Source organism: Pithys albifrons, chromosome 3, assembly GCF_047495875.1.
Source record: "Pithys albifrons albifrons isolate INPA30051 chromosome 3, PitAlb_v1, whole genome shotgun sequence".
NCBI lineage: Eukaryota > Metazoa > Chordata > Aves > Passeriformes > Thamnophilidae > Pithys > Pithys albifrons.
The window spans coordinates 33,274,258-33,297,525 of record NC_092460.1 but is presented as its reverse complement, the minus strand read 5'-3'; the positions used below and the strand labels follow the sequence as shown (position 1 = coordinate 33,297,525).

At 36.8% G+C, this 23,268-nt stretch overlaps 1 protein-coding gene across 12 annotated transcripts in view; it reads left to right on the top strand.

The window, feature by feature from the left end:
* C2CD5 (C2 calcium dependent domain containing 5) overlaps nt 1-23,268 on the top strand; it is a 63,099-nt gene extending 39,831 nt beyond the window's left edge. For 10 of the 12 annotated variants that reach the window (XM_071551285.1, XM_071551281.1, XM_071551282.1 and 7 more), the window contains 15 exons: nt 1,592-1,783; nt 4,378-4,564; nt 5,568-5,732; nt 6,390-6,530; nt 8,874-8,937; nt 10,663-10,724; nt 11,162-11,260; nt 11,711-11,800; nt 12,606-12,693; nt 13,730-13,816; nt 15,557-15,607; nt 16,606-16,707; nt 17,547-17,737; nt 20,852-20,998; nt 21,682-23,268. In XM_071551285.1, coding sequence (XP_071407386.1) covers nt 1,592-1,783; nt 4,378-4,564; nt 5,568-5,732; nt 6,390-6,530; nt 8,874-8,937; nt 10,663-10,724; nt 11,162-11,260; nt 11,711-11,800; nt 12,606-12,693; nt 13,730-13,816; nt 15,557-15,607; nt 16,606-16,707; nt 17,547-17,737; nt 20,852-20,998; nt 21,682-21,813 — 1,798 coding nt within the window. In that variant the 3' untranslated portion in view covers nt 21,814-23,268. The remainder of the gene's footprint in view (nt 1-1,591; nt 1,784-4,377; nt 4,565-5,567; nt 5,733-6,389; nt 6,531-8,873; nt 8,938-10,662; nt 10,725-11,161; nt 11,261-11,710; nt 11,801-12,605; nt 12,694-13,729; nt 13,817-15,556; nt 15,608-16,605; nt 16,708-17,546; nt 17,738-20,851; nt 20,999-21,681) is intronic. The other 2 variants (XM_071551287.1, XM_071551283.1) reach the window with 1 other exon arrangement.

Sequence of the window (23,268 nt, the reverse complement as noted above, 5' to 3'; positions counted from 1 at the left end):
TAATGGAACTCTGCACCAAATTAGATATTCTGTTTTTATTTCTAACAGTCTGAATAAGGTAACACGTTTGACTACTAACACAGACCATAACTCAGTTTTTTTCTTTGCTGCTCTTCAGGTACCTTTCTCAACTTTATATCACACTGTAAAAATGACAGATGTTTGATAAATTGCATAAGCCAACAGCAACTGTGGCTGTAATATGTGTATATATGCTCTCTGTATACTATTTAAGAGCTGTATGGGAGATAAAATAGCTTGGTTGTAAAAGAAAGATGGTGCCAAATTTTTACAAAATGCTTTATTTGAAGTTTAAGAACAAAACCGTGAAACTGAAGGACAAACATGAAGTTTCCCTTTGTTTCTGCTTTTGCAAATAAAATTTAAAGTATGAGTGTTGCCAAACAGTTATTTTGGGGAAAAAAATAATTAGATTAACTAATGCATATTGGTAATTTATTATGTGTTCATCAGGATAGTAAGCAAATATTTCAGGGGATTATTGTAGTTGTAAGCAAGGCTATTTATTACACTTTAGCACTTGCATTACTTTTTCCATAATAAACCAGCCAATGATGTATTACATATTATTATTTTACTTTGTTAGCAGGAGGCCATTATCTTCTGGTGTAGATAGACTTTTAAAAACTGTAGCCAGAACAAAAATACTTGCTTTTATAGTCACTATATCATGGAGAGAAAGAAATGTCATGTTCATAATATAAAGAATATTGCACTTCTATCAAAATACCTATTTTGGTGCTCCTAAAAGTCTTGGCATAGATTAGAAATGGCAGAGGAAGGTAAAACAACTGAACAGACAAAGCTAATGCTTGAGACAAAATATATTTGCCAAAGTCTTATGATAAGTAATGTTCCAAATCTGTCAGATTTGCTTAAGCACATCTTCAAAATGACTGGGAAGAATTGTTTATGTGTAACAATAAATCTGCAGTGATGCAGTTACCCTGTGCTTTCCTTGGTCATATTTTTAGTGGTCTTTCTTGGGTATTGTTTGTGGGGGAGTGGGACTAAGTGTTCTAAGTGAATAACAAGTTTTACCTAATACCTTATCTTAGGAAATAATCTTGCTAAGTTTCTTCTTACAATTTTAATATATATTTTGCTGCTTCTCAGTAGGATGGTTGGTTTGTTGTTTATATTTTTCTTATTAGGTTAATATAGGTTTTTTGACAAAATCAATGTAAAAGAGACTTTTCACTGTGTTTGGTACAGTAAATTCATTGTACAAGTGTTGTGCCATGGGCGATATTTAGAAGTTATGCCTAAAGGCAGCTCAGTAATTATTTAGGTTTATATAAATTTTTGGTCATTGAATGTACTTTTCTCAATCTCTGCATAACAAGTTTCAATGAAAGTTTTATTTATAGCATTTTAGTAGCATGCAACCTGATTTTATTCTTCTAATTCATATCATGTAATACTTATCACATTGATATATTGGAGCAGAGTAGAGCTGCAGTGGATGATTTAAGTAGGTGTCTGTAGGTGTTTATACACGTGTGCACTTACTGATCATTGTTAAAAAGATGCAGATGTTTTAAGTATGTTCTCTGTAATGTATTTTTAGGATTGAAGAAGCTTCCCCACCAGGTTGTGGATTTTGCCATATACCATATGATGAATTGAACATGCCATTCCCTGCTCACCTCACTTACTGTTACAACTGCAGGAAGCAAAAAGTTCCTGATGTCCTTTTCACCACAATTGATCTTCCAGTAGAAGCAATAGTTATTGGGAAGGGATGTCTTATTCAAGCCAGGTATCTGTCAAAATGTTTCCTCAGTAAAGTTTTGGACATCCTTGAAATAATTCCTGTTGCTAAAATCCAGTATATCATCAAACTGTATATTTTTATGTTGAATTGCTAGATATTAGGGAACAGGAGAAGGAAGAGGAGGACAGCTTTCTCCTCCAGTGCTGTGTCACCTCTGTTGAGGGACATCTGAGAACTTACCCATGTTGATAAACAGTTGCTAAACGTTCTGCATTTTTTTAATGCTAGTGAGAAATGTTATATTTTTTTCTACCTGGGTGTGAGCATTTTTGTGCTTTTCCTTGTTGTTTGGGACTGCCAATATGGTCAGATACAGCTCTTGCACTGGAAACTTAATCATCATAGAATGGTTGGGTTGGAAGGGGACCTTGAAGATCATCAAGTTCCAACTCCCTTTCTGTGGGCAGGGACACTTAATGAACTGTTTAAGTCAGTTGTGTTAATTCTGTGCTGATGTCCATAACTGAACATCATCTCTGTAGAATTGTTGGCTATGTCCAGTTTATGCTGTGGTCTTCGAATTTGGAAAAGGGAACAAGGTGATTTACAGTGGGAAAGAAGGAAGGGGCACCTGTGTACAATCTGTATGGAACAAGTCCAGAGGAGGCTCTGGATTAGAGGGATGGAGGCCCTCTCCTATCAGGAAAGGCTGAGAGAATTGGGATTGTTCAGCCTGGAGAAGAGAAGGCTTTGGGGCGATCCAGCTGTGGTCTTCCAGGACCTGAAGGGAGCCTACAAGAAAGATGAAGAGACACCATTAAGAAGGGCCTGGAGTGACAGGACAAGGGGGAATAGCTTCAAACTGACAGAAAGTAGGCTTAGGTTGGATATTAGGAAGAAATTCTTTATTGTGGGACTGGTGAGGCACTAAAACATGTTGCCCACAGTGGCTGTGGATGCCCCATCCCTTGAAACTGTTCAAGGCCAAGTTGGTTGGGGTTCTGAGAAACCTCGTCTAGTGGAAGGTGTCCCTGCCCATGGAACTAGGTCATCTTTAAGGTCCCTTCCAACCCAGGCTATCCTGTGGTTCTGTGCTTAAACTCTGTTCAGCACCATTGTCGAAATGGACAGTGGTCCCTGAGCTGCCTTTGGAGTACCTGCAGATGTCTCATTTTCTCAAGAATTCATTTCTTAAAACATTTCCATTCCTCAAAAAAAACCCAAACCACCACAAAACCAAACCAAAACAACAAAACAAAAAAATCAAACAACAAAAACCCCACAAAACAAACAAACAAAAAACCACAACAACGACAAAAAACCCCCACCAACCAAAAAAAAACCAAAGCCTGAACCTATAGGAAGATTTTGAGGTGAGCTTGTTACAACTGGGTGAGCTTGTAGCATTGCCCATTTGTATCACTGAAACCGTTGGCATGGGCTGGTTTTCAACAAAATTTCTCTGAAAGTATCACTGGTATAGGTTTTGCATTTCAGCTTCTAGGATTAAACCCAAAGAGTGGAATATGACTGCCATAATAGACCAGAGATGGGATTGCTATACTCTTTGTTTTATGCTTGTAAGTTTTCAGTCTGGTTATTGCCCTGTGAGGGCACGTGAGTGGGGTTTTTTTCTTTATTCCCCTGTGTGTCTTCAATAACTGTATTAATAGGAATTTTAAAAGTAGATGTAGATTCTACCAGTAGATGTACTCTCCTGTGCTTGTACCTGAAGTGTTGGAGGTTTGCAGCAAGAGAAATAGATGTTTACATTTTGGGTCTTACTCAAAGCAAAGCTGAAAATACAAATTTTCAGATGGCAGTCTGAAGGAGTTCTTATAAAAACCAGGCGTTTTATTCTAGTTGCAGCAATCTAGAAGAATATACCTGGTCAGTTCTGAGGCTCAGTTGAAAAGGGCTGCAGAAACTATCCCTTAAAATGTTTTCTTGAGTGGTGTATAGTGGTGGTGTTTAACAGAACAACTTGTGATAGAAGAAAGCTGCGTTTGTCTGCAGAATTTGCTTTGTAATGACCAGGGCAAATTTTTAACAGTCTCTCCTATGTGATAGGAGTCTTAACATGTTTAGCCAAACATCCAGTAGGTGCTTATCAGGAATCTGTAGATAAGGTCTTAATGTTGTGTATTTATTCCATGCTATCAGCCTGTTATAACAAAAACCCCTGTGTTATGCATGTGGTTGCTTTCTGATAACATTTCTTATGCATATTTAAGAAACAAGGCATCATTCAGCAATTTGCAAAAATATATCATTTGCGATTTTTGTATTTGATAATCTGTTTTGGTAAGGAATATTTTTCAGTGTTGCTGAAGGTTATGTATTGTTCAGTTTTATAAGTTTACTTTTTATGTTACCCATTTTTATTGCTAATAGAATGCAGTTTATCATAATAGTTTCCTATTGAAAATCAAACCTTACTTATTGAGACTCTGTGCCTCAGTCTACCTTCTGAGAAGAATTTAGTATTTTACTGGATTTTAAAGTACATTAAAAAGAAACTGATTGTATGGGGTTATACAGCGAGTTAAAATTTCAAAATAGCCTGTGATCACGTTCAGTCCTCCCTAGTGCAGTAAACTCTGTGTCTGCTGATGTCCCGTGCTGGTCTCTGTTGTCAGGTTATGCCGTCTGAAGAAAAAAGCCCAAGCTGAAGCAAATGCGACCTCTATCAGTAATCTCCTGCCATTTATGGAATATGAAGTGCACACACAACTGATGAATAAACTTAAGCTGAGGGGAATGAATGCTCTGTTTGGGCTGAGAATCCAGATCACTGTGGGGGAAAATATGCTAATGGGTTTGGCAGTAAGTACAGTTTGAATCTTCAGTATCTTTTGCATTCTTGCAGTATTCTTTCAGGAAGGCATACAAGTGTTGTGGAATTCAGAGTAACTAGAGACATTAAAATGTCGTTTTAAGAGTAAAATGAAGTGATGGAAAGGAGCAAGGTACCTAATTATTGTCAAATCAGGACAAACTTGTCTTTCATCACCAGAGAAGGAAGATTCAGATCTCTTGAAACCTTGTTAGAAGACAAGATTATTAGAAGGGGGATGAGAGGAAAAGAGATTTTAAATGGTTTAATGGCTTAAATTGTAGAAAACTGATTGTGTTCTTTAAAAGTCCTGTCAAAGAGGTCCCTGTTCCTCAAATTGCATTACAGTTCCATGACAATTAAGTCTCTCAGTAAATATTTTGGTTAGTTCCCAACAAGTGGAAGATTTTTTGCCTCTTTTATGATGGCACTGAAGAAATAAATGATAGATTGGAAGTGTCTTAGAGTCAAGAAATGTTCATTAACAATATTTTCTAACCCCATTCTGTCATGTTGGGTTAGAATAGTGAAATGTGCTGCTTCTTCCTGCATTAGAGGGTGCTTAGGTAATACTGACTGGCTTGCATGTTCTTTCACCTTTCCTGGTCTGTTTTCTGTAAATAGAAATAGGATTGTCACAACTTCTCTAAATGGTCGAGTTGTAAATCCTTAAAACCATCACTTGCTTATGGCAAATATACTGGGGCAGAGGTTTGAATTTTTAGTCTTTTTGGAATTTTTAGGTAAGGGAAGAGCTCCATTATGGAGAATTCCCATGAGAAGGAGAGAATTTATTGAAAGAATAGTGTGGGGTTTTCCATAAGTGGTATTTTTTCTGTAAGTGAACAGGAGAGAGAGATCCGTTTATTATGGCAAGAGGCCATGCTGTTTGTGCATGCCTGTTACAGCACGAGCATTATGGAAAGCTTTGTATGAAAATGTTAGAAGCACATGCTTATGTAATTGTCTTTTTTCTTAATGATGTTTTAAAAGTCTGCAACAGGTGTATATTTAGCAGCTTTGCCAACACCTGGTGGTATTCAGATTGCTGGGAAGACTCCAAATGATGGCACCTACGAGCAGCACATATCTCATATGCAAAAGAAAATAAATGATACAATAGCAAAAAACAAGGAACTTTATGAGATTAATCCTCCAGTAAGTGAATATTTTATTCTTAAAAATAAAACATTGAGTCAAAGATATACACTGTGTACATCCATGACTCCATACTGACTGAATCCTTCAGAACATAAGTTTCTTTTTAATAGAGATACAGATTTCTTTCCACTGTATTTTGGGAAGCTGCTGGAATTTTCAGATCTCTCTAGCCACATAACACAAGGAATCCTGAAGAAGTCTCTGACTTCCGAGAGTGAGCTGGTCTGTTTCACATGTCTGTGTCATGTAATGTGTTGCTTATGTCAGAAGGAATTTGGTCTGAACCTTGATTTGGATGAAATCCATAGGAGTTTTCACTCAGTAGGAACTTTCATACACTACCTTAACCTTAAGACATTTTGCAAGACCAGTACAGGCATAATTTCAATTAAGAAGTTTACAATAATAACCTGTGCTGGTAGTTTTAAAATCAAACGTCAAGAAAACAGTAGAAACCAGGGGTGGGAGTTGGACTTTGATCTTGTGGGTCCCTTCCAACTCAATTTATTTTATTCTATGATTCTAAATAATTTGTACTTAGATTTAATTCATGGTGAAATTATTTTCAAAATGTTCTGATTGTTAGAATTGTTACCAAATTGTTTCTAAATTGAAGCTTTGTGAAGCATCTGTTAATTCTTGTATCTTTTTTAGGAACTACCAGAAGAAGTCATAGGGTCTCCCATTCCAGAGCCAAGACAACGTTCCAGGCTATTAAGATCCCAGTCAGAAAGCTCTGATGAAGTTACAGAGCTTGACCTTTCACATGGGAAGAAGGATGCTTTTGTCTTGGAGGTGATAAACATTTTCTGTACTTTTGTTCATACTTTTCTTCTTCTCAAATATGTATAAGAAAGAAAAAGAAAAGTTTTCTTAGTCATCTCCAAGGACAGTTCTTAAATTGGGTAATTTTTTTTCTATTTTGTATCAATAGAAAATGTTAAGTATTGCATTTTGCTTTATCTCTCCTTATTCTGTTTGCTTAAAGCACAGCTATGTTATGGCTAAGGACATTATCTGACAAAAGTTTGCCTTGCTGTTCAAGGACACATCTAGAAAAATAATTAAAAGCAGTTAAAAATGCCCTTCTGCCTACTTCAAGCAGCAGATTAGACTGGTCAAAAACTTAGATATATAAACATTGAGATTCTGCATTGTCACACTTGATATTTAGCAAAGAAAAAGCTTGTATAGACTTCCTGTTTCAAAGCTCTTACTGTTATAGTTGAATATTCAGAATTTTAGTTTCCAGATCTGGTATTGTTCAAAGCATTCAAAAAACTATATCTGTCAAGAGAGCACATAAAAGGAGACTCACTTTTCTGAATTTCAGCTGATGCTTTTCCCAATGGAACAATTCATAGCTTCCAACAATACCTTCCGGTTCTTTCTGCCACTACAACTAGAAGGTTTTGATCTAAAGTAGGCAAGTAGTAAAGAGCTAGAGTTTTGATCATCCTGTAGATACAGGTATTGCAAATACCTGTCCCTGACTAAGTAAACACTTTAAATTACAGCATGTAATTGCAGCCTAAGGTAATTGAAACTGTTAATCTTCACAAATCACCGTCTTCATAGAAAATAATCTGGATGAAAGGTTGTAGATAGGGAAAATGAGAGAGTGCTGTAACAATAGTTCATTTGAAAACAGTGGTGTGAGAGTGAAAAAGTAACAGGTTAGGAGAGGTCGCTGTGACAAGTTGTGATTGGTTGGTGCTTCTCCTCTTTTTTGCCTCTCCAGTGCTATTACAGGTATTGGAGAATCAAAGTAAACTGGGAAATCCCTAAAAGTAACTTTGATGCCACTTAACTCTCACACCAAAGAGGACAGTTTCCACCAAGTATTTTTTGCAACTGGTTTTAACGGGTTTTTGGGTTTACTATCATCATCTAACAGGATTAGAATTGTATCCTCAAAACAAAAGTTATGATCAATGCTCTGTGAGGCACTGTATTGAAAATCAGAAAATACTGTGCTAAATGCAAAAAGGGTTGAATGCCTTTGTAAAAAATAGAGGATATTTTAAAGCATTAAAAAAAACCCGCAAACAAAACCAGACAACCCAAAGACTACTAAATACTGGAAAAACATAAGTCCAGCCTTCATTTCACTTGTAAAGGCTGTCAAATAGAAGAGGCAATGATAATAAAGCTCAGCATACTTTTTCTGTCTGGTTGCCTCCTAAAGAGCTGTGATACATCACACCAAGGCATCTGGTTAAGGACTGCACTGTGTCCATCCCTGTCAGTGCTCAAGGCCAGGGTGGATGGGGCTCTGAGCTGCCTGGTCTAGTGAAAGGTGTCCCTGCCCATGGCAAAGGGGTTGGACCTGGATGATCTTTAAGTTCCCTTCCAACCCAAACCATTTCATGGTTATATCCTACAAGCAGAGTTCAGCTCTTTTTCTACAGTTTTGGAGAATTCTTCCTTCTACCTTATTAACTTCAGTATATGGTCTAGATCACCATGTGGAAGGGAAAAATCCAAATTTACTCTAGTGTACTATAGAGTGCATTATAAATGGTGCTAATGCTATCAAGAAAAATAAGGTCTAATGTTTAAGGAATGTGTTGGTCCTAGAAAATACATCCCTGTGTTTTGGCAGTTCAATCTTCATAGAAAAAAAAAGACATTTTATCTGTGAAATTATTTACTGCTGCCTTAGTTAAGAAATGAGATGTAAGAAACAATATTCCAGAAGCTTTAGTTAAGCTCCTGACTGAGCTTTCAAGAGTAAAATCATTGTTCACTGGAAATACATAAGAAAAAGTTCACTGTGATGAGGAAATGATAAGAAGTGCTGGGAACACAATTGTGAGAGGTAAAACTGTCTCTGGGGTGTTTTATTATTTGGGGTTTTTTTATTTTTTCAGGGGTTAAAAAAATGACAAAATCTATTTTTTGGAGAGTGATAAGGAGAAACAATACCTGACAGAGAACCCTTTAATACTGAAGATAAGTGATTTCAGCATATCATAGGCTGCTAGTTAAGATTCAGAGGTCTGGTTCATAGAACCCTTTTTAAAAATCGCAGCCTTGCTGCCAGATACAGATCTTTTGATGACAGAGTTCTTACATCTTTTTGAGACTTCCTACTGGCACAGCAACATGATTTTCATCTATTATTTCTTTTTCCAGATTGATGATACAGATGCAATGGAAGATGTACATTCTTTACTGACAGATGTTCCACCACCTTCTGGTATAGTTAAAACCATATTTTTCTAATTTATACTGTAGGCTGAAAAATGACAAAATAGAACTAGGTTTATTAAAAATTATTTTTAAAAACTGGAAATATTACTGTTTCTGAAGATTTTTAGACTGAGTGACTAATTTTTGGGTTTCAGATCAATGAAAGTAGAACAGGGAACTAATTACTGCCTTCTGTCAGTCATCTTCATGGTATTTGTGGTTGTATAGGTATCTGTCCCCTTCTTCCTGATGGAACTCCCGTATCTGGATAAAGGGTTAATGTAGTTGTCCATTACATGGAAGTTGTCCTGGACATATGGTTACCCTTGTACTCCTTGTTGTCATTGTGAGTTTCCCTATATTTCTTCTGAGCAAGTGTCTGTTTCCTTTCTAGTAACTGGTATCAGTATTTATAATTTTGAGTCCTCTTGAGCTCAGAACTGCCCTTGTCATAGTTATCTATTATTACCCCCAAATCTTTTATTCCTCATTGGTTATCCATTGTCCTGCAGTTGATTTTACAACCCTCAAATAAGGCCATCAGCAGTCATCTCATTTTATCCTCTTCTGCAGATAAGTTATGAATATGTTTGAAGCATAAAATCCTGAGTTACAGATATCTCTACTGTGAAAGTAGAGCATTTATTTTGTCTTTCTTTTTCCAGTCTTATAATAATTGCATTTCCTTCAAAGGCACTTCATTTCATTAGTTTGATAAAGAGTCCTTGGTGAAGGATCTTAGCAATGCTTTCTGATGGCCAGAGTGGGCTGGATCCAGTCAGATGCCTTTTTCTCCATGCTTGTTGAGAGCTTATGAGCCACGACTGTTCCTTAGGGAAGTGATCTCAGCTCTTCTGCAGTGTCTTGTTTTTCCATCTGCTCATGAACTCCCTTTTCTGGAACAGCTGCTGTGGGCCAGTAATAGAGATACCTGTACTAGGCAAATCAGTAGGTCCCAGTCACTAAAGGCTCCTCACAATTTGAAGATTGAAGAACCCTCTCCTTTGGTAGTGGAGTAAGTTTAAGTTAAGAGCTCAATACCACTTAGTCAGGTGTTTAATTTTTTTCCCTTTTCTCTTGTTTATGTGAATGTTTATTTTTCATTTTGCCTACTTGTTCAATATCTCCTTCAGACAGATGTTAAAGATGGATTTTCTGATAGAAAATAAACATGGGACTGGTTTTCCACTATTGTGGAAAACTCTACTTACAGTGGTGAACACTGATGTAAAACAAAAAAGACATGTTTTCTGCTCTCATATTATAATTTCTGCATATTCTTTCCATATCCTGCTTTATCCTTCAATATAATTTCTGCTTTTGATGTTCTGAAAGAAAAATCTGTTAATATTTATATCTTCTGCAAGCTGCTACACAATTTCTTTTCTAGCTTATTTTCTGCTTTTATATAGGCCCTACCAGACTGGCCTCCTTTCTCTTATTTAACTGTATCTTCAGACTTTCAGCATTGCCTATTTGCTGTTTATAACTTTTCTTACTTTGCTGTTTGGAAATTCAGTAATTAGGCAGAGCAGTTGTGGATTTTGAGTGTTTGCCCTCACTACAAGAATACATTTGTCTTTTGAATGTTAATCTTATTTCTGATGTATTGTTCAATATTCAAGACCACATGAGGGAATATAATTGCAAAACATTAAGGTCACATGGTTCTTTAGAAGTATTTTTATATGTTAGTGTATAAAATAGATTTTCCCAATTATTTTCCTCACAGGTTTTTACAGTTGCAACACAGAAATTATGCCTGGTATAAATAACTGGACACCAGAAATTCAAGTAAGGTTATTTAAAAAGATTGGAACTTTTGATAATTGTGTTGAAATATGCTCTAGTAATTTAAATACCTATTAGAGATAACTACTTTTCAAAGATAAATTAAAAGGATACCCTACCCTTAGGATGGAAGTAAAAGTAGTATTTGGATAAGAAAATTAGGATATGAGAACCTTTGGGTTTTTCCAATGCTGTTTTTTTAACAGAGCACCTATTGAAAATTATGAGCTTCAAGGTTTTGGGCTTTTTTAAGAGCTCAGGTAGATTTTGAAGCCTCTTAAACAGATTGTTGGCTGTGTTACTTAGCATGAGGTACTGAGGATGATAACATGTTATGCTTTGTTTTCCTTCTTTATAAATTTGTTTTGGTCTTAGTATGTTGGATAAAATATATTGCCTCATATTGGCAAAAAAAATAAGTGTCTTTGTTTCTAATTCAGATGTTCACAGCAGTAAGAGTATCCAGATTAAGCAACATTAATCCAACAAATCAAACACTTAATAAGAACTTTAATGATCTCTGTGAGAATCTGTTGAAGGTAAGAATCTTATTTCAAATATTTTTTAATTATTCAAATGGAAGCAAAGTAAAATTAGGCTATACTGAAAATGTGTTCTTTACAATTACTTTTTGGAATTAGAGTGCAAAGAGTCTGTAATTAGTTTGTATGTTGCTGTAGAAATAGATTCAGCCTTTTTATTATAGTAAGGATCTCTAAAGCTTTTTGAATTTGAAGGAGTCTTTGCATTCTGTCCTGCCTTTTCCAACATGTAATTCTTCTTCAAGAAAAAATTAATACAGAATCACAGAATCAAATAGGTTGGAAAAGATCTCTGAGATCAAGTCCAACCTTTGAGGAAACATCACCACATCAACTAGAAATGCAATTAGACAACTCGTACTAGGAAAAGAGCTTTGATCCTTAATTTCTCTGCAGTAAACCATACATTGGGTTTTTTGAGTAACACAAATACCTTGTCTTCAACAGAGCTTGTATTTTAAACTCCGATCTATGGTCCCCTGCTGTCTTTGCCATGTGAATTTCACAGTTGCTCTACCAGAGGATGAAGTAGTTCAGGTAAGTGAACTGCTGCTTTTGACTTTCAGCGCATAGGCTTGGCAGTTTGGGCCTTTAATGGGTTGCAATTTGATTACTGGGGTGTCTGGTGAATTCTGAAGTAAAAGTTACCAGGTCATTCTTCGTCTTCTTCACTGAACATTATGGCCTTGAGTTCACCAGTTTGGGGGAACTGAACCACGGAATGGGTCAGCTTGAAAGGGACCACAGTGGGTTATCTGGTCCGACCTCCCTGCTCAAGCAGGATCATCCCTGAGCACATTGCACAGGATTGTGTCCGGGCAGATCTGGAATATCTCCAGTGAGGAAGACTCCACAGTCTCTCTGTGCAGCCTGTTCCATTGCGCAATAAAGAAGTTATTCCTCATGTTCAGGTGGAACTTCCTCTGCATCAGCTTCTGCTCATTGCTGTCATTGTAATTGTCTCATTTTTTTCTTCCTGTTTCAAAATTACATGTTTTATCTTTATTATTTTTAGACAAAATGGAGGTTTTTTTAGAATATAGAATCATTCTTACATTCAATTAAAAATATCTCTCTTAAAAATACCGTAATAATGGGTTTTAAAGATCGGTCTAAAATGTCTGTTCACCAATTCCATAAATGTGGGATAAATAGTGTCAGACACGCAATCCAACAACAAACCCTTTTAGGCTCTGCTATTGAGGGGTTTAATGTGTATGCTTAGATGATTTTATTTTCCATATTCTCTTTCTATGCAAAAAGCTGTTTGTTCTCAAAATCATTTTTGCAGATTGCACAAGATATGAAGTTACCTAATAAGCTGTGTATTTCTGATTTGCAGATTGCAGTCACAGCTGTTGCAATTACATACGACAAAAACCAAGCACTGCAAACCAGCAAAGCCCCTACAGAAAAATCACAACAAAGAGGTAAATATTGTGAGGCATGTCAGGAAAAGAGATTGTGTTTTTCTTTCCTTTTTTTTTCCCCCCCAGTACTTAATGAGTCTGCATTTTAATTTCAGTAACATGTAAATATTTTTACAGGAAGGTTCTTTCAAAACATAGAGGTTTTTTAGAGTTCATATATGTGACCTCCAGCAGGATGACTTACTTATCAGTTATTAGGTATTTGCTTTACATTATCAACAAACTTACAGTAACACAAAGATAAAATTTAGTATTTCTTCTTCCATCTACCATATTTCTTTGATTATTTTTAACTAAAGAATTCATGTAACAGATGATGACATTTCCATTTTATTTTGAAACATGTGGTGTAATTCATTAGAGAATACTTGTTCTTATAAGCAGCGAATTTTCTCCTTATTTAAGAAAGTAGAAAATAATACTTTAAAAACCCCCTTCTTAAAACCCTTAAGATGGTCAGTAATGGTTTTGGAAATCAGTGAAGCCTATGGAATATGGAGGGAATAGAAGAGACTGCTGTAATCTGCCTGTGTCATCTTGCTAATGAAGCACCATCTTATGCTGGAAATGTATGTATGCAATATGGAAATGGGAATTTAGACAGAATTTTGAAGATACATGATTCTGAAGAATGGAATTAGGTAGAGGGCATACATTTCTAAAATATTAGTTCTAGTTGACTTCTTCAGTACATTGTTTTCTTTCATGTGAAATAAATCCAAATGTTAATTTTTACTGTAATATTTAGCTGACTTGGATCCAACTGCAGAATCAAATCTAAAATGCATGAATCGGCTTCATATTTTTTCCTAAAAATACTAAATCAAATCCTGTTCAATGGAACACAGATTGTGTTCAATATTGCAGCTGGATTTATTGTCAGACACCAAACTATCCCTACAGAACTGCATCACTACTTGCATATGCTGGAAAAATCTGTTTCAGTCAGACCTGACTGAATTGAATCTGCTGATTATTACTGGCAAATCATATTTTGGGGGTCAATTATCAATTGGGAATATTTTCATTGTTGAAGCATCTACAGACAATGAAGAACAGCTACAATTTCCACTGGAACTTTGCTCTGATCCGCTTGCTTCTCAACCATTCTCTCCAGCTAAAGGTCAGTTAAATGGAGGAATGTTGAACTACTGGTTTTTATTGATTTTTGAGTTCTGATCTTTCATGATTGCTCTGGCTTTAAAATATCTGTACCTTCACATGCTTTAAATATTCTTTGCTACCTCAGCATTACAGGTATATTTACTTCTGAAGTCAACATTTTTTGACTCTCAGAAGTTGAGTTGGCTAATAATTCTCTTATTTTTTGTTGATTTCCTGTAGTAGTTCTATCTTTGCATTTAGAATATTGAAAATGCAGCAAACCAGTGAGTGTTTGGTGTCATTTAACTTAAATTACCTAATAATTAGGCTTGCTGCATACTGCTTTGCTTTTGTAAATGGCCAATACAAAATACCTCCATGTTTTCTCAGCCTCAAATAATTAGTCTCATTGTTTTCATTGTGGGAGACACTTTATCTATCAAGTCCTGGTTGCATGCAGATTTTTTTAAGTGAAAGGAGCCTAAACTTGTATAGTAAATAATTTGTACAGTGCAGCACATTTCAGCTGTTAAACAGCTGCTTTGTTTTACCTGAGATAGAGCTGCGTTTCAAGAAAAGCTTGTCACAGTTTTTCTATGACTACATTAAAAATCAGGTTGTCATTCACTGAAATCTTTACTTCCTTTTCCATTGTTGGATTATCTACCCACCAAAATGGCTACTGAAAGGAAATTTGGGATCTGTGAATGACTGTAAATCTTTTTTTTACTAACATGTTCAAAAGCTCCTTTCTTTTCACCCATTACATCAATTGTACAAAGGAGGGTGCTGCCACATTTACTTTTACTTTCAGAGGTTTTATTAATTTCAGCAATAATATTCTTGTTGCTTTGTAGTTTTTAAGGCATTTGCATGTATTTAACTTTTAATTGGTCACACTGTGGCACTGTAGACCTTTTATCTTCAGAAAGAGGAGCTACCATAAATATCTGCTGCTCTTTCTTGCTGTTAGTGGACTGTGCTACCTGTGTACTGGGCACTGACCAGTGGAGGGCAGCCTGTTCCCGTGTATCCCTTTTCCTGATGTTCTTCACATTCCATATCGTGCTGTTCACAGCCTAAGAGCTTTTCAGCTACATAACTAGGCCATCTGTCATTTCTTCACAACTAGAGTCGAGCTTTCATTGTAGTCATATTTACAGCAGCCTATTTAATATATTGCTACTTTTCTGTTGGATTGTTATTTTAAAAATACTTGTATACAACCTTATACAGTAATGAACTTTAATAAGTAATCATATTAAAATTTCAAGATAGATTTACTAAAGTTAATTCTTTATACTAATTCTGTCATGTCAAATTACATAGTATACCGTATAAAGGTTTAGGACTTTTAATATTTTACTCTAGAATTTTTTATAAGAATCATAGAATGGTTTAGTTTGGAAGGGACCTTAAAGCTCATCCAGTTCCAACCCCCCTGCCATGGGCAGGGACACCTTCCACTAGACCGGGTTGCTCCAAGCCCTGTCCAACGTGGCCTTGAACACTTTCAGGGATGGGGTAGCCACAGTGTCTCTGGGCAACCGTTGCCAGTGCCCCACCACCCTCACAGGGAAGAATTTCTTCCTAATATCTAATCCAGACCTACTCTCTGTCAGTGTGAAGCCATTCCCCCTTGTCCTGTCACTACATGTCCTGTAAATAGTATCTCTCCATCTTTCTTGAAAGCTGTTGTCCTGTACTATGGGGCTCTGCTTAATATATTATCTGAACAGACTTAATTTTGTCTTTTTAGAAGCCCTGGAGGGCACAAGTTCCCACACAGGTATTCCTGCTGCTCAGAGAGGTGAGTTTACTTAATTTAGCTGTATGCCAGAACAGAATGAGCATTCTTGGGACATTGGTATACCCTTTTTGGATGTGCCTTAATCCAGGAAGCGTTTACTGGTTAACTGAGAATGCATGCTCTGGTGTGGCTTAATGATGTCATAGTATTTTGAAGTGTTTTTTAATGACAAAACTCAGATTTGTTAATAATAAGTGTCTCTCTGTCAGATATATTGATATCACATCATCTGACAGAAAATTAGTTCCCTGAAAGAGCTGGTTTGCTTGTCTTAATTTGAAGTTAGCATGTGTTCCTTCCGTTTCTTCAGGATAATGAAGAAACGGTGTTTGCAAACCCTTTTTATTCTTTAAAAAGATATGCAAACACCCCTGCAACTAATACCAAAAGTCATAGCAGAAACAACTCTTACTTCTTATTGTAATGATAATGGGGGAGGGGGTGTTGGAGGGAGATGTTGGGGCAAAGACAGAGTTTTGTAAAGAGAATTCATTTGTGTTTAAAACCAAGGCGTTGTTTCAGCTTGTGACTCTTACCCTCATCACAAAAGCTTTTTTTTCAGTCTGTAGGTTACTTATTGATAAAGACAGTTGGGAAGTTAAAGTCATAATCAGCAGCTCTTTGTGAGGAAAAGAATAGCAATGAAAATTGAAGTTAAACAAGGCTTAAATAAAGTTACAGAAGCCAGAACATAATACCTAAACTGAGATTAAAAAGTACTAATCTAGCATAAGTCGTTAATGACTGTATTTGCATGTTTTTTCAGTGATGAAGTCCCAGTCAGGCAGTTGGTTCAGACCTGGGACAGCACCAGAAATCGGTACACTGGTTTGGACAAGTCCAAACCTACACTGTAACTTTTCCTTTAAACAGACCTGGAAGGGGATGGTTGTTCTCTCTCAGTAATTGCTTCCTCAAAAGGAGCATTGAGATGAGCAAGAGACATCATCCATATTTTTTTCTGTTTTTTTCTTTTGTTTTTCTGTCTGTGTTTTCAGCAACGTCAGTTGAGTACAGTTCCTTTGCAGACAGATGCAGCAACTGGATAGAGTTCATTAAACTGAAAGCTCAGACCATAAGGCGCGGATCAATTAAGACAAGTAGGCGGCTGTTTCTACCACGTTATGATAATCTGAGACATATCTCTGATTTCCCAGTGGTGACTAGTGGAGTTCCCTGCCCAGCAGTGGCATTGCAGATCATGTGTAGAATGACTTCTGAGTATGAAAACTGCCGACATTGTTGACGTCTCTGTAAGCTCATGTAGGGTTTATGAACCAGTAGCATAAAAAGCAAAATACAGTATTTCTGTTCACTTAGTAAAAATTAGCTCTCGATAAATGTGTACGCCTACTAATTGTATAACATACACTGCATGGATGTAGGTGTATGTATGATCTTGGAAAATTTGGGGTGAGAAACAGGAAGCAATCACCAAGGTGACAGTCAAGGCAATGGTCACTAAATTAGCAAGTGGTGAGTTGTTTTTTAGTAGTTCTTTGGCCACAGGTCTGACTATCTTGCTTAAAGTAGCAGAGATTAATACCTGTTTTAATGGACAATGCTGCACTGGGGAAACACAACAACTTTCACACTTTCTATAATTTGTTCCTCCAGCAGAATATGTATTTTAAAATGTTGGCACTTTTTTTCTTTACCTTCACTTTATAACTGATTGTTGTATGTGCAGCTGCTCGCCTCAATGTTTTCCTTTGCAGGAATGCCACTCTTCCAAATAAATGCCATTTCAGCTTTTTGTCTCCTTTTGCATGCTTTGCATGATAATTTCCTTTCTCACGTGGTATGGCTGAGCATCACAGGCAGCTGAATGTTGTCACCAAGCTATTTGGAAGCCATAAAGAAGAGGGTTTTTTGTGTTTTGAGAAACAGTGGTCTATCTTGATAGTTACTTTCTCCTCTTTTTTTCTCATCTTTTTAGCTGCTTCACTTGATAAAGCAAGTCCATTGGCTGAGGGATACTTACGGCACCGTTCTGTTCCGTCGTGCACCAATTCTACCGTCTCAGTTGTTAAGATGACACCTCTTTCTTTTCTACCTGGGGCTAAAATAACCAAATATCTTGGGATAATCAACATGTTTTTTATACGAGAAACCACTTCTTTGCGTGAGGTGAGCTGTGTGCCAGGGGTTAGCATTTTGTTAATCAGAACAGCCTGAAGAAATCTGAGTTGAGGAAGGGTACAGCGAGGGAGTAGAGTGTGTGTCACTTGAGGGTGGGTGCTGGAGTGGGGAGTAAGTTCCATTGCCCTGCTCTTGTCAGAGAACACAGAGCTGCTTTGTGTTTGGCAGCGTTAGGAAGGGTTATTTAACCATTGCCATTGCTGTTCAATTGGATATAATACTGAACCCAGTATGTTCTTAGACAGAAATACATAAAAAATGAATCTTTGACCAACAGTGGTAGTTGGGATCATTTGAACCCAAAAGAGAGATCAAGTTAAATGCTAAAAAACCCTTCAAAAATACTAGAATCACAGAATGGCCTGGGTTGGAAGAGACCTTAAAGATGATCTAGTTCCAATCCACTGCTATGGGCAGGGACACCTTCCACTCGACCAACTCATCCATTTTGCTTTCATTTATCAAGCTCAATGATTAACTTTCGTAGTGTATTTGGATTTTAAAACTTTTGAGTTAATACAAGGTTACCCCATGTTTAGGTAACTGTTGTGCTGATTTTTAACATTACATTCTGTGCATTCTCTGTAACAAAACTCTGTGTGAGGAATGTCATGAAGTACACCATGGAGTCTATAACCACACAACCAGCTTACAGTCTGGATCTGGAAAACAAATAATCCTCTGAGCAAGCCAAAATGCAAGGCCTGTTCCTTAGAATTTTCATGTCCTTTTGGGAAATAGCTGCATCTTTCTGCATTTGGTCACAGAAACAGACTGTACCTCTTGCCTGGTTTGTTGGTGCTGAAGGGTGTGCTGTTTCTTACTGATTATACATTGATAAAATTACAGAGGAGATGTTAATAAAGATGATCAGCTTTCATGAGAAGGAGCTGTGAGCTCTCTAGAGAAGCTTTGATCAAACTTCTTGTTTGGATCTTGCAATTACAGCTTTTTTAACTTGAGAAATCTGTGTGTGAGAAGGGACAGTATTTTCAAAAGTATGTACATGGTCAGACCAGGGAAATGGCATTTCTATATGAAGTGCAGCTTCTGTAGATACAAGTTCAGTAGCTGATAAGCCTCTTTGGTAACTGTGATAGCAGATCCCAGCAGAGATAGATCGCTCAAGTATTTGATTCAGCTCCTCCATGAAGTTGGGATGGTTCTGCAGTCTCTGGGATGTTGCCAGTGTGCTTTTTCCAGCACCTGGGGCAGCTAATTTAAATTATTTCAGCTGCATAGGCTGAGTCACAAACTAGTCTTAGTACTGGTTGCACAGTATTGCCCTGAGGCTGTAACGGAGTCAGAACAGAGCAGTTGTTATATCCAACTCCAGCAATGTGTTTCAGGTTCCACAGGAAAGTAATTGGCAGCATTTGTGTTTCTGTTGCTTACAGAATATTGAGGCCCCATGAACGCTTTCATAGGCTGAAATGTATACCAGCATCAAAAATTAATGATAATTTAGAGTATGGTTGATCCATTAGTTTTAGGTTTTGCTTTTTACGGGTGGGGATTTATAATCTTTTTGTTGCCTGTTATCATTAAATTTTGTATTAAGTTTATAATGTATTTTTTTGCATATCAGTTGCTATAACTGTAAAAACACTTGGACAAAATAATTTCATGAGAATGATAAACTTTTATTGAATTTTGATTTTTTTTGAGTGCAGTTGACTTCATTCCTGCTTTTTGATGGGATTGATAAAGTTGTACTTGCCCTTTTGTTTGTAAATTTTCATCCAATATATGGGGTTTTTTGTGTCTTCATGAGTCAGTTCAAGGCAGATTATACTTCTTCCCATATAAATTCAGCTTAGTTCAATCTCTTCATCTGTCTACCTCTTTGATTGTCCCCAGGAGCACATAGACACACATGTGGGAAGTTTGCCTTTCACTTTTGTTTTGAAATTTTGCAGGTATTTTGAACCAATAGTGAGCTCTGTTTGATCAGTTTCTTTTCTTAGTTTTTTTTCTGTGGGTTTTTATTCTTTTGGTTGGGTGCCTGATTTGTGTGCAATGGGTTTTCCCCCCTATGTAGCTGCTCACATTCTTTCATAAGGGTTATCTAGGAAAATCCATACTTCGTTGTTTTCCTTCTCCTTTCACATCAGTTTAAATTACTTAGCTTGACACCAAGGAAGTAAAAGTTCCCCACAAGCACCATCAAGTCAAAAAAATTAATGAAATGGGATGGCTAGAAGATCCTTTGGGCTTCAAGGAGGAAAATAAAATAAATAGCTTGAATAGCTCAAGTCTCTGCTCTGTCCCATGCTTACTTTTCATTTTGAAGGATCATTTCTTTACTGAGTGTTGAGAATTAATGACAGTCATTAACATACATGAAGTTGGAGTGATCAGAGCTAATGGCCACCCCTTCTGGTAATTTCCAAAAAGTCCAAATCTCTGTTAATCCTCAGTATGAATTATTCATTTGCTTTCCAGTTATTAAAAAAAATAAAAGCAGTATCCTTTCTGATGAAAGAATAAATGTTACTGAACTGTCATTGGACTGTTAAATGTTCCTGCAAAGGTGTAGGAATGTCTGAAAAGTATGGGTATATGTAATATACTGACTGCAGACAATAAGTCACAAATTAATAACTTACTTCTCATAGTTTTCCTTAAACAGTAAGTTCATACAATCACAGGATGGTTTGGTTTGGAAGGGACCTTAAAGCTCATCTAGTTTCAGACCTTCTGCCATGGGCAGGGACACCTTCCACTAGAACAGGTGGCTCAGAGCCCTGTCCTGCCTGGCCTTGAACACTTCCAGGAATGGGCCATCCACAGTTACTCTGGGCAACCCCAGTACCTCACTACCCTCATGGGAACAAATTTCTTCCTAATACCCAATCTAAACCTATTCAGTCTTTCAGTGTGAAGCCATTGCCCCTTGTTCTGTCACTTCAGGCCCTTGTAAATAGTTCTCTCCATCTGATCTGTAACTGTGACCAGTTAAACAACAAATAGCTTTTAGCTTCTCCACAGTACACCATTTAGGATTCACTGAAATATTCAGATGACATATATTTAAGAAAATTACTGAGCATCTTGTCACTAGACCTAACATAACATGTAATATATTTTTTTCCCTTTTAGGAGGGTGGTGTCAGTGGTTTTCTCCATGCTTTTATTGCTGAAGTGTTTGCAATGGTGAGAGCTCACGTTGCAGCTCTAGGGGGCAATGCAGTTGTCTCCTACATAATGAAGCAGTGTGTTTTCATGGAGAACCCAAACAAAAATCAGGTAAATTATGATTAGAAGTTACAATGCTGTTGTGATTAGTATGATACAAATACACATTTGATGTGTTTAAGAAACAGCAGCTCTGCAGAGCTGTGTATCCATTACACTTCTGGGTATCTTGTGATAATGTTTGAAGAAGCCAAGAGCCTTCTCGAACACCTGCCTTAACACAAAAGTAGGAATATGTTTCATAAATACCCAGATGGCTAAAAATACTGAGTTTACCAGAATGAAGTAGATTGCAGGAAACAGTTGGACAGGAGTGCTGAACTTACTTAGCTTTTCTGATGTTGCAATGTAGGATTTTCATCCAAACTCCACATAAAAATACCTGGAGATGCTGATAAAAAATGCTCCATTTTGCACATAAATGGACAAAGCTTTATTAGTAAAGACTAACAATGAAATATAGTTGTTTTGGTAAATAGAATACGTTAAAAACAGTGAGAGCAAGTACCACGACCCAAATATTTGATTTGTGGTCTTAAAAGAATCCGTCTCCATGTTTGATAGCACGCAAGTGAATATAAAAGAAAATGCAGCACAGATATTGCTTCCCTAATAAATGATAATAATTTGTCCTTCTGATCTCCATTGACTTTTCTGTGTAGTTCTGTCTCTCAGATCTAAGTAAACATAAAATACATAATTGTCTATTAACTGTGTGTTGTCTTTATTCCCAGGCTCAGTGTTTAATAAATGTCAGCGGCGATGCCGTCATATTTGTCCGTGAATCTGAGCTGGAAGTGCTACCAGTGCAACCTTCCACAGCTGCTCCTCAGCCCGCAAGTTCTGCAGGAGATGTCACAACATGAAGACTGAAAAAGTGAAGTAGTCTCCGCCAAATATGAAGAGTATTTAAAATGTGGGAATATTTAGGTTTGCGTCTTCAAACTCAGTATTTCTCCATAACATTCATAGCCAAAGTCCAAGACAATCACTTTTTAATGTTGTTTACCTTCATGTCAGAGTCAGGGCAGTGTACTGGCAGGTGAACTCTGGCTCTTCTGTTATAATTCCAGTCTGCTGTGAAATGTAGGCAGCAGGTGAAGCACTGATAGAAGAGTGTGGATTAGAATAGCAGGCATCCCATGGAACTGTGGAATTAAACAAAAATTCTGTTTTGTTTTTGAGCTGTTCAGCGGGACCACAGCAAGTTGTAATTCAGAATCTTTTTGGAGGTTGGGTGTCATATGAGTCGAGGTGGGAAGGAAGTGACTGTGTTAGCAGCCTTTGTCCAAGGATCAAGAAATTTGTGTCCAGGCCAAGAAAATGTGGGCAGGAGCCTGAATTTCCCTTAGAGTATGAAGAGGAAAAAGCAGCACCAAAAAGCCGCAGTTTGAATTTCTGCGCATTAAACAATTTTTCTTTTTTTTTTCTTTTTTGATTTTTTTTTTGTGTTTGAGGTTTTTTTTGTTTCTTTGTGGGTTTTTTGTTTGTTTTTTTAATGATGGTGGGATTTTTGTCTTTATTTCTGTGAACTGTTAGTGAACTGCTGGTTGGGGGTTTTTTTATAATTATTACTATACAGCAGATGTTTTTGGGTGGGTACTTGAGAGGGGGTTTTCCTGTTTGTTCTTTGGTTTTTAAAAAGGTGCCAGACCACAATGCTGTGATCCTGGGCATGCCTGTGGTGGGGAAAAAATAAAAGAACAAAAAGTTTCAAAGTGCATTCAGTGCTTTTAGGTGAAGTTCACTTCAATATTGACAAAACAAGTCTTTTTGTTAGTTAAGATTTTGTGGAAGAATTTTCCTGAGGTTCATTTTCTTAAAGAACGAATGATCTCTTGCAAGGATCCCAAAAGTCAGTTGTGCAGAGGTTATTCTGCAGCCTCCTTCCCATTTAACCTGTGGGAAGTGCCTGGCTGACTGGAGATTCATGTATGTGTGTGACACTGGTTTCTGCAGGCTGGTTTTGTGTTTGGGGCTTTTTTTGTCTTTGTTCTTTTTCTTGCTTGTCTTTGTTCTTTTCCAGTACTGTAGCTGGGAAATGAGGGTACTACAAAGAAAGGAAATTTGTCATTTCCAGTAAATGTCTGAAAGGTGGAGATATTTTAATGTAAAAAAGAAAAGCAAACTTTGATTTGAAGATGCATTCTTACTTAATTCTGACAATGTCGTACATGGAACTTGAACAAAGATGTAAACTTGAATGTAAATATTCCGTTTAGTGTTGAAATTAAGCAGTGGCATGATTATTTGTTAAAGCTAATTATTTCATTGTAAATGAGCATGAAAATCATTCTTGCACAATAAATTTCTTTATAAAA